The 12,313-nt window shown below is 37.3% G+C and overlaps 1 protein-coding gene across 1 annotated transcript in view; it reads left to right on the top strand.

Moving 5' to 3' along the window:
- The window catches only part of vps37d (VPS37D subunit of ESCRT-I), a 36,219-nt gene extending 26,327 nt beyond the window's left edge, over positions 1–9,892 (top strand). The window contains exons 3-4 of the mRNA XM_082169820.1: positions 1,641–1,723; positions 8,369–9,892. Of these exons, the coding sequence (XP_082025946.1) occupies positions 1,641–1,723; positions 8,369–8,851 (566 nt within the window). The 3' untranslated portion in view covers positions 8,852–9,892. The remainder of the gene's footprint in view (positions 1–1,640; positions 1,724–8,368) is intronic.
- The last annotated feature ends 2,421 nt before the right edge of the window (positions 9,893–12,313 follow it).

Raw genomic sequence — 12,313 nt, 5'->3', positions numbered from 1 at the left:
GCCTCTTTAAAATAAAGGGGATTTTAACAGCAATGCCATAGAAGAACCATTTTTGATTCCCCAAAGAACCTTTCAGTGAACATTTTTCTACTATAAAGAACCTTTTGTGGAATGAATAGTTTCCATGGATGTTAAAGGATCTTAATGGAATCATAGATGCCAATAAAAAACCTTAATTTTTAAAAGTGTTGTCATACGATGTTTCAGATCTTTATTTAGTCATATGATAGTTTTATGCGAAGAACAGAGAAAATTAAGTTATTCTCTGGAAATCCTCTCATGCATAGCTCTTAAATCTCATGCACGCTTGCACGTTCAAATGTGTAACAGTTCTTGACAGACTGACAGCTCAGTGGGTGACCTGTTAACTCTGTGTATTGTGCACACTGCGGTTATGTCATCTGTCACCGTAAATTATCAAGCACTTTAAACTGGGTGGATTCTGATTGGCTGTCAATGTTTTCATCATTTATCAGCTTGAAAAAATTGTTCTGAAAGTGATTCCAATGAGATTGTTATCGTAATATGATCTATGCTATATTATGATAACATTGTAATGATTTATGTGTAGTGTAAAGTTACTCAAAACTATGGTATAGTTGTCTTTTTCCCTTTCATTGGCATTGGACTGTTATGCTTTGCACAATTCTATTCTTAATTCCTTTTGAGTTTGGATTTTGATTCAGATAGAAATAATGTATGTTGTTAGTGTTACAATTTGTTTTAATCTTTTGACAAATCAAAATTTTCATAGCAACCCGTGACATTCTACTCTGAGCTGTCTTAGAATTGGCAACACTATCAACACCGAAATGAATCTACAGCAGTCAGTGGTGCAAGTCAGCGCTCTTTAGGTTGTTTACATTCATTATTATTGTAACGTTATGTGTGTGAGTTTAGTTTTATGAGGAGGTTTTTACTTTTCCATTGCACTGCAGTGAAAACTGGCCTAGTAATGAGATTAATGCCTTTGGTCACATGCAACAGAGCTGGCGCTCACGTATACAGCATTATGGACAGTGAACAGCAGAGGAAGAATCCAGAACCGACTCTCTTGTCTCTGTACTCTTGGTGTTAGAAATGTTTATTTGCGTACTGCTGCCATTTTGTGCTACTGTATTTCTGTTTCTCTGTAAGCGCCACCTACTGTCAAAGCGTGAAGTCTGGCTATTCAGCCCGTCTGTCTTTTTTTATCCCATGCGAGAATGTTTTGTCAAATTTCCATGTGGGCCTTTAGTTCATTAGTGAATATCATTACTGCAAAATAAAATACACAATGCAAAACTTTTTTTCCCCTGCAGATATCGATAACGGCTCATTTTGTGAAATGAGATGATAACTCGATAGTGAGTGATTGAGTCGTTTTGTGAATCTGTTCAACCAATGAATTGAAAACAGCTGGCTCAAAAGAATCATTCACTCACTCTATGTAACAGGAGGTTGTCTATTTATGATCTACATTATTTTGTGTTGTCTTTCACATTTGTTGTCGTGGGGCAGTAGATTCAGCAGCGGGGCAACTGGGGTGCTACAGAGTCACAATGATATCTATAGAAATAACTTTCACTCCTCACAGTTCTGAGCCAGTGTCATGTTGAGAATTGAAACTGACTGAGATTAAATGTTTGTGGTTTTTCCAGAGGCCTTCACGGAGAAGCACAGCCCTCAGACTGCCCACAATCTGCTCCAGGAGGAGGTCGCACGTGCCGAAGAACAGTCTGAGGTGATTTGAAAGTCCTTTGCATTCTTTATATCTCCAGAAACTCTTTCTGTGTCTTTTATGTTCAGTCCCTCCCCGCTCCGTATCAAAAGACTGGTAGAATTTTGACATGTTATTTTTTAGCATTGAATGCACTGTTGAATGAACATGCCCTGCTAACTGAACCAGAACAAAGCAGAATGAAAGCCTGACAAAAGTGCAGAAAGTCCTTACTCTACATGACACAATCCTTGTTTACACAGAACCGCTCTGAATATAAGGGTGACGTGAAGGTGAAAATCCACTCTAAAAATCCACTAACCTCTAAACTACTTACAAAGATGGATCTGTGATCTAATCAATGATTTAAAGCATTGACAGCCCATAAACCCCATGTTATAAATAAGAGATGAGGCTAACACATCAGAGCTGATGTTATGTCTCCAGCACTGTGGTTTGTCCCAGAAGTGGAAAACCAGCACTCCCAACATTTCATTAAGAACATTTCTCCTCACGTGGTGTTCAATTGTTTTTCCTGCTACTGTAGATATACAGTAGGTGTATAACTAAACCTATATGGAATTAGCAGGTGCAGGTGTTCTTGCTTATTGGCCAAAGTCATACTATACTCAATAAGTCTCAATAATATTCCCTTCTTCAATATAATTCTATGAGACTTTTTTTTTGCCCACCAGGCAAAAAATGCATTTCTGATTGCTTAAAGTAATAGTACTCAAGAAGTTGCTTAATTTGAGCTGTCATTCGCATCTGTAGCACTGATGAAGGACAAGTTTGAAGTAATAGACTGTACAAATTGTTCAAAATGAATACAACAGTTGTTGTAATATCAGCCCTCATGGTCTCAGAAGCATGAAAATGGTTTCATCTGTTTTGTATGGATATAATTAATTTTTTCATTTTGCCTTGGAATGTCTGTGTATCCCTGTTTTTCATCCATGTGCTCATGTTCCTTGTTAACATTCATTACTAGAATTGGGAAATCAGGCTTGTTTGCACGTATCGAATCCTTTGAACAGTTTCAGGTAAAAAAAAAAGGATTCAGGTATTTGTTGCAAATTACTACCGTTCAAAAGTTCAGGGTTTGTAAGAATTGTTTGTTTTTGAAAAAAGTCCATTTATTTGATTAAAAATACTGTAAAAAAACAGTATTATTGTGAAATATCAAATTTACAACTTAAATGAATTGGTTTCTATTTCTATTTTAAAATGTAATCTATTCCTGTGATGGCAATGCTGACTTGTCAGTCTTCAGTGTCACATGATCCTTAAAAAATTATTTTAATATGCGTATTTGTTGCTCAAGAAACATTTCAGCGTTGAACATTTTTGAGGAAACCATGATGAATTTTTTCAGGATTCTTTGATGTATAGAAATCTTTCGTAACAATGTAAAAATGATAAATTTAGAGCCTAAATATAATTAACAAAAAGCAAGGCAAAAAAGAATTTCTTTGTATTTTAATAAAAAGCTATTTATTAAAACTGTTTCACAAACAGATCAATGAGTCGGTGAGTTGTTGACTCAAAACTACGTGTTTACAAACCATTTGAATGGATTCATGGAAAAGATTTGACTCAGAAGAACGATTTGTCCACAAATTATTACGTGATATGTTATCATCACAGACTATTCAACAAAGAGCTTAAAACAGCTCAGCACAACATGTGCCATTGGAAAAATACTTCTTATATGTGTTCTCCTGTTGTTGTCTCAGCCTCCCTCAGCTGTGTCTGATTGATCCACGTTGGGTTATCCGTCTTCGAGCTGTAAACAAGCACTGTGTCTTCCACCTCACACAGGCCCGATCGATAGCTCTGTGACTTTGTCATTATGCCCCTGCCGTCTGATTGATGATCTCACTCCGTCGTAAGTAAGTTGTACGGAGAGCCAGACTTCAGCAGGACCCGTGCCAGACAAAACATCAGAACGACACGTGTGTTTAAAGCCGTGGATTCCCGCAGGACTTGCATATTCTATTAGTCTGGAAAAGGACTGACAGCAACTGTTCATAGACTGCTGTTATATGAAACTATAAAATTTTAATGATGCCTTGATTGAGGAATTATTAAGAGCTAATAAACAGCAGGAGACCACATGAAACACTGTCGGAGGGCTCTGCTTAATCCATGAAGACAAACAGTCCTTTAAAAAAAATATTTGGGAATTTATAACTTTTGGATACTTATAACTTTGTGTTCATGCAATAGTAATTTTACTTTTGATTACACTGGGAAACCCCACTGAGGTAAGGCATCATTACTGTTGCTCATGCTTGAGCGATTTCAACAAACCCCTGACCCTAAGTAATAACTTGTAATGTAGTATTTGCCATGTTTGTTTGTTTAAAAAGGTGTGCTATGATATTTTTTATTTGATTTTTGCCTGCCAAACATTTCAACGAGTGAAAAAAAAATCCCATAGACTTGCAATGAAATTGGGATTTGGGCCAAAAAACAGTTTTTTAGGTTTTTTTTATCCCAAAGGTGCTCTATTGCAGGGGAATTCAAATACAATTTGAGAACATCCAGTTACACAAAATTCCTTAAGTGGGAAAGGTCCGGATAGATATTGTCATTTATCAGTGCTGTAGTACAGCACGGTAACGACCATACTTGTCCGAACTATGATTTGGGATCAGTTGTTTTCAGTACTATGTGGGGATTCTAAGACAGTGATGCTGCTGTTCATTGCTAAGCTTGGTGTGGTACTTGGTGTTAATAATGTTCATTGTGGAGAATGCTGACTCACAGCAGTATGTGAAACCAAACATGGTCAGGATGTGTAGTATCACGTTATTTAGAACAGGGAAATCACCTGCCGACACCATCTACCCCCAGAAAGTGGCAGGGTCACAATTACCAACCTGCTCTTTCAAAACCACATTTTCTTGCAGTTCAGTCAACTTCATTTGTAGTGATGCAACATTTGCCCATCTGAAGATCTGTTTTACTTCCTCTGGAAACTCATTTGTGACCAAGAAGAGGTTCTGTATGATCAGAAGCATTTTCCTTCAAGAACAAAATCATCAAATTGAGTCTTGAAGTTGTCCATCAGCTTCTGTATGAAGCTAGCATGGTAGGTCATATCTTTCTCTCCCTGGGTTTGCTCCAAAAGTTTGGGGAAGTGGACAAGTTCACCTTGGAGATCAGTCTTGAAAATCTCCAATTTCTTCTGGAAATCCCGGTCAGCTGTTATCAAATCATATACTGTGTTGTTCTATCCCTGCAGCTCAATGTTGAGCTCATTAAGATGTGATGCAATGTTTGCCAAAAATGCAGCTGTTTGCATCTTCTCCACATCTTCCAAAAACTCTTTTCACTCTTTTGCTCTGATAGGAAAGCTTTGATCTCCTCCCGAATAGCCCAAAGGCGCTGTAAAATCTTGCCTTTGCTGAGCCATCTGACATTGCTGTGCAGTAGTAAGTCATCATAGCTGTGATGATGGAGACCACGACTTCAGATCCATCCCTCTTTTTTTGTCAGAAACCCTTTGATGGCTTCATGGATGTCCTCTCCTCTTGTGTGTGATTCAAGAGTTGTTAAACCCAACAGAATTCCTCCTTTGTTTCATCTTAGAATCTCACAAATACCAGAAGCTGGGCATTATCAGTGGTATCTGTTGATTCATCCACAGCTCAAGAAATGCACGGTGCATTCTGAATGGCCTCATCAAGTTAGCACATCTTTAGCTAATATGTTAGTTCTTAACGTTGACATTTTTGACGAGCGCTATGGATTCGGAGTACATAAGGCACATTGGTTTTGAACTTGTTGCGGGGAGAATGAATGCATTATTTTCTGTCCATTTTCGCTATCAACTTTTCTTTTCTTTGAACAAGCCGTACTCATAGACATTGCGCTGGTGTCGATCCTGTTTGAAAGCTGACTAAAATTATTTTATTGACTTTTTAAAATTATTTTATTGATATTGTTTAATGCTGTTCAGTACGTTTTGGTCTTTTCCTGGGTCCGGACACGGACTGTGGTCCACCATTTGAATATGACTGCTCTATTGGATTGAGATCTGGTCACTGAAGGCCATTTGAGTATTGTGAACTCACTGTCATGGTCAAGAAAACAGTTTGAGATGATTTGAGCTTTGTGACATGACGAGTTTATCCTGCTGGAACTGGAAGTAGGGCACACTGGGTAGAAGATGGGTACACTGTGGTCATAAAGTAATGGACATGGTCAGCAACAATACTCATGTAGACCGTGGTGTTTAAACGATGCTCAATTGGTACTAAAGGGCCCAAAGTGTGCTGAGAAAATATACCCACACCATCACACCACCACCAGCAGCCTGAACCGTTGATACAAGGCAGGATGGATCCATGCTTTCATGGTGTTTAGACCAAATTCTGACCTTTCATCTGAATGTCACAGCAGAAATTGAGACTCATCAGATCAGGCAACGTTTTTCCAATCTTCTGTTAACCAATTTTGGTGAGCCCTTGTGAATTGTACCATCAGATTCATGTTCTTATCTGACAGGACTGGCACCGGTGTGTCTTCTGCTGCTGTAGCACATCTGCTTTAAGGTTTCTTAAAAGTTCTGTTGTGCGTTCAGAGATGCTCTTCTGCAGACCTCTTTCGTAATGAGTGGTTATTTGAGTTACTGTTGCCTTTCTATCAGCTCGAACCAGTCTGACCATTCTCCTCTGACCTCTGGCATCAACAAGGCATTTTTGCTCACAGAACTGCTGCTCACAGGATATTTTCTCTTTTTCAGACCATTCTCTGTAAACCCTAGAGGTGGTTGTGCGTGACAATCCCAGTAGATCCGCAGTTTCTGAAAAACCTTGAGCCTGTCTGGCACAAACAACCATGCCGTGTTCAAAGTCACTTAAATTGTGTGTGTGTGTGAGAATTTTCTAAACTAAAAGTTTTTCATGTCGTTTTTTGTACTTTACTTTGCTTTATTTCAAATAGCGAAAATTATTTTTAATAGTTTTAGTTTTAGAAAACAGTAACAACACTTCCCAGAACACCCATAGCAACCTCATGTTAACATGCTAAAAACAGTCAGAACATCTGAGTAAACGTATCGCAACGCCTTGGCAACCACTAAGTTTTACTTCTGAAAATGTACAAATCACATTTATATTTATATTTTCTGAAAGGACAAGAGGAACTTAGAAGACGTATATTTGAATGCATGCAATAGCTTTTGGATCCTTTTACTTTATATTTGTGTAATGGTAGCTTTACCTGCAATTATAAAATGCCAATGTGAAGTAGTTTGGGTAGGACATCATATTGTGGAACCTTACTTATTAATTAATTAATTTGTTTATTTATTTGAGTCACACATTGCATGTTATTGTCCTACACTGATGTGTAGTTTGCCAAGGGCAGTGTCTTAAAAGACTTTATTGTTCTGTGTGCGAGTGCATTTGGGGGGTGGGTTTGTGCAGACGAGGCTTATTAATTATTCAATCCCCCATACTGAGACAGACAGAGTGCAGACACCTGCCCCTTCCACCAGAGGCTTCAGTAGACACATGAGCTCATGTTAAATTTATCCTGCCATTTATTTGTGCAGACATGTTTGTGCGTTAAACTCTACAATGCAAAAAAAAAAACAATGTCTAAATTCATTGATTTTCCCTGCTGTAAAAAACAAACAAACAAAAAAAACATCTTAAACAAGCGTAAAGTAGTTTTTATGGTTCTAGAGAGGTTTTAGGAACTTTTATGCTGGTCAGGATGGGAGATCAACTAAAGTAGACCAGATTTCCCAAACAGAGTTTCACGAAAAAATGTACATAAATAAATAGGCCGAACTTAAAACTGAAATGTGCAATTCTTTCTATTCACTGCAATTATCAATTCAAAGGCTGCAAAAATAAAAGCTTGAAAATGTTCAAAGCTTTAGGTTTTGAACCTTTGAAAGTGAAGAATTCAAGAAATAAAGGTCTAAATATTAGTATTGCCACTTGTAGTGTAAAATACAATTATTATTATTATTATGATCTAATATTCATTTTAATTTTACAGTAGAATTATAATTTACAACACTAGCATATTTCAGTCTTTTATTTATTCTGTATATTTTAATATTTTTTTTTATTATTATATGCTATTTGATTGGGTTCCTAAAACACAGATAGGTTGGTCGTGCAGTGTTATATATGAATATATTATAATAAAAACAAATCAGAATAAAACCTTTACTAAAAAAGATGACAAAATATTAAAGCATTTGATCTGTTTATTTGCCCTGTGATCATTAACCAACATACGAATGTGCTGTTGAATTATTCAAATATTACTTAAAATCTCAGGGGGTACATCAAGTAAATATTTTACATTTAAGGGTTTCCCCAGAGCTAGACCATCTTAAACCTGCTAAGAGCAGCAATCTTCCGTAGGCTGTTTTCTACCTTTAAGCAATTTCTTTCCCAGCAGGGTTTATTAAACTCACAAATATTTCTAATAGAATTAATCAGACAGCTTGAAATGATGCCACTAAAAGTCATTTTAAGGTTCATATTAGGTGTAAAAATAACTTGTTTTATCCAACTGGGCTTTGACATTTGTCTTGGAACATGATGAGTCAAACAGACAACTGCGTCACACTTGTTATGAATCCGGCTTGACTTTCCGCCCTCTAATACCTGTTTATTTGTCATTTGACCTTCACAGGAGTTGCTGGAGAGGTTCATGGAGGGCCACGTTCCCCTGGAGGAATTCCTTGATTCTTTTCAAAGCCACAGGAAGACGTACCATATCCGCCGCGCTCAAGCCGAGAAGCTCCAGGAGTTCAACAGACCCGACAGGAAAGCGAAGAAACGGGAGGAGGAGCAGAAGAGGGAAGAGGAGCACAAGGATTCCCGTCCCAACGGCATCAGCGCTCACCACGGCCCTCCTCGTGTCTTCCAGCTCAGATACGGTCTGACCCCGGCCATCCTGCTGCCTCTTTCCTCTTCCTCGGCTTCAGTCCTACCTCCTCTGGACTCACGCTCATGCCACCCGCAGGTCTCAAGGCCTGGCGCTCCTCACTCCTGCCCCGGGCAGCCTGTTGGCCTGAGAGTAATAGGACAGTTACCCGGCTGGCCGGTGAGGCCGGTCCGATTGCAGCAGCTGTACAGGCCCAGTCCCCATCAGTCCGAGCCTCCGTGTCGATAACGCTCAGCACCGCGAGTTTGACGTGAAAGCAAAAGTCCACAAATTACGCAATGACCACGTGAAGCCTTCATCGAGTCGATGTATAATACTGACACTGCCATGAAATCAAACTAGGGCTGCACAATCAATCGCAATGAAACCGCACGCGATTTGGCAAAGGCTGCGATTATTTAATGCGCAGCTTGTCAGTGCAGCACGACTGACCGGTAGTAAATGCTGCTCCATCTGAACACCAGAGGGCGCTCTCACACAGACACGCCAAACATGCCTCGCCGTAAAAGTACGATAACGCACATCATTCCGGGAAATCCTTATCGGGCATCATCGCTGTAGCTGAATAAACAGAAGATTGAAACGCTTTGATTAAACATGACTAATAAACACACAACTGCCTTATTCTGTGTAAGAAGCCGCATCTTCTCTCAGAAGAATGCTCAACTATCGTTATGAAGTGAGTTTGGAGTAAATGCATGTTATTAAATGTTGTCTTTTGTTGGACAAGAGGTTCATAAATGCTTCTCATGTTTCGAAAGATGTTTGACGCGTGTTGCTTTTTCAAATGCACGTTATAAGTGACTCAAACTCACAGTGCCTTCAGATGGAGCAGCGTTTACAGAGCCGGACATCTGTGACAAGCTGAGCATTAAAAATAATCGCAGCCTTTGCGATTTCATAATCGTGATAAGCCAAATCGGTTTAAGTGCTGTTATGTGGAAATTGCGATTAATCGTTCAGCCCTAAATCAAACATTCATGTGCCCAAAAAGGGAGGATAGCAGAAAGCCATAAAGTATTTGTTAATGTTGCTTGTCGTTGTGGCTTGTTCGTTTAACTTGGTTGTGTTTTGTATTTGTGTGGGTTTAGTCGGGACGTGGCAGGAGTTTAGCTGCTGTTTGAATGAGGGAAGTGCCCTGTTTCATGAGACACTACTTTTTGACTGGAAGGTCTTTCGGACCGCTGAGGGACTTGTGAAATGGCACCTTTTTGTAATGTTAATGGATGTTAAATAAAGTCTAATCATGATGTTTATTTTAAACCAATATTTGGTTGTTTTGTATTTTATTTTCGGTTTACTTGGTGTTGGTCTTGAATTTACTATTCTATAAAAACCTGTTCACACACAACGTGTTTTTGCATTCCACTGCGCTACTTTACACGAAGAATCTTTCTTGAAACAAAAAATTTACCTGAGATTAAAAAATTAAGTAGTTACATGAGTATGAGTATAATTTATTTATTTTTTTTATATTATATTGGGTAAAATAAAAACAATCTGTCAAGAACATCACAAATCTGGTCAGGTTTCACCTCAACATTAAATGAATGAAATAATTAATTAAGAAAAGAACCATAATATATATGTATATATATATATATATATATATATGGGTTGTGACATTATTTTAATCATTTTAATTGTAACTCTCATTACAATTATATATATATTTTTGTACTCTAATGTACATACTAGATTATGTATGCAAGAAGTAAAATTCTTTGAAAAAATGTATTATTAATTGAGAATATTGTGAATTTCGGGCTCATTACAGTAATAAGAACTATGTAAACTACATAAAACTAATGTCACAATGCAAAAATATTAGTTTTCTTGATGGAAAATAAAGTGCAGTATTTTTTTCTTTTTCTTTTGGGGTGAAATGTGACCCAGACATCACATAATCTTTCGTGAGATTATTCGTTATTATTTTTCTGTCATCAGACAAGTTTTGTTTTATTAGGGATTGTTCTTCCAAGTAATACAATAGAAAAAAAGATGTACAAGTGTAAGTCAGATGAACTGATTATGTATGTTTGTCTGTGTAAGACTGGTTTTACAATGAGAACGGTTCAGATGGTTTATTTATTATTTACACAGCTGCAGCTGAAGTCTTTGAAAGCCCAACAATTTGTTGTTTCAGGTTTTTCAGCCATTGCAGTGGAGTCTGTAGTCAGAATGTATGGACACGCTGTTGTCTTTGACTAAGTTCTCATAGACGCGGCTGATTTGCTCCAGGGTTATGCCTTTATTCTTAAGCTACAGTTGAGTAGGGTTACAAATAAAAGTGGCTTAGCATAAAATCCATTTTAGTAATGTGCTCAGCGCCAATGAAAAGCATATCTAAGAGTAAGGGATTTATTTATGGAAATCCTGTTATGGAATACCCCATGTGGACATCAAACACTGTTTATTTGTTAGGTTTTTATATCCAGGCCGGAAAGTTCTGCATTCATTTTCAGTGCTTGTATTGTATTTTAAACAGCTAGGGGAAAATATGTTACGTTATGAATCATTACAAGGGTGAGAAGGTATGTGCCTGCACTATTTATCACTTTGTAGGGATCAGTGAGAGGTGCACAGCACAAATTACATGTGTTTTTCTCTGTTTCTGACATGAGTGGAATTCAGTAAAACTAATTCTGCAAGTGCCAAGACCTAACCTGCACTGTGTTTGCACTTGTCTAGATCTATTAATACATATGTTAAATACATGCATTAAAAATGCACTTCATCTCTTTAATGATGAGCATGATCCTTTGTGAAATAAAATTCTTTTTGAAATTTTTTCAAAAGTCAAAATGTCAGGGTAATACCACTGTCCAGAAATGTACAGTAGTAGAGAAAAAAAAAAGCCATCAGAAACTTAAAAAAGAAAACCTTATGGTGGTTCAGCATATTCATTTGTAAAAAATTTTTTTACAGAAATAACAGTTCAATAATGACAACACTCAAAGTATTTTAGCATGATAATGAATATGGCAATGTTAATGTATTTGGTTTTGGCGGACTAGATCTGGCACGCTGCTGCTGCTGCTGCTGCTGCTGAGCAAGTATGGACTTGCTGCTGCCATTAGATACACAGACACGCTGCTTTGAGAATGTAAGATATGCTGCTGATGCATGAATAAACATACATAAATCCCTTTTCAGATCTAGGCAGGTGGAGCTGGGGGAGGTGGAGGGTTTCAGAGGAACTAGCCAACAGCAAACACTAAACCAGACTATATAATGCTGTTTGTCACCCCCTTTTAAAATATCAGATAATATGAGCTTTTTGGTAACACTTTACAATAGAGTTTTATTTGTTAACATTAGTTTACTACATTAGTTAACATGAACTAACATTAAAAATTACTTCTAAAGCGTGTATTAATCTTAGTTAATGTAAATTTCCTAATATATTATTAAATCACAAGTTGTCTGTTAATATTATTTTATGGGCCTGAACAAACATCAACTAACAATGAACAGCAGGATATTTATTAGCTAATATTAACAAAGATTATTAAATACTGTAACAAATGTATTGCTCAATGTTAGTTAAAGTTAAGTAATGCATTAACTAAGGTTAACAAATGGGACCTTTTTGTAAAGTGTTGCCAGCTTTTTATGACAAAACAAGGTTATATTGAATATTTATAAATATTTTACACTTTGCCGAATAAATGGCTAATTTGTATGAAT

The sequence above is a fragment of the Leuciscus leuciscus genome (assembly GCF_965113295.1).
Source record: "Leuciscus leuciscus genome assembly, chromosome: 5".
NCBI lineage: Eukaryota > Metazoa > Chordata > Actinopteri > Cypriniformes > Leuciscidae > Leuciscus > Leuciscus leuciscus.
The sequence above is the reverse complement of the archived record's forward strand: the minus strand, read 5'-3'. Positions and strand labels throughout refer to the sequence as shown.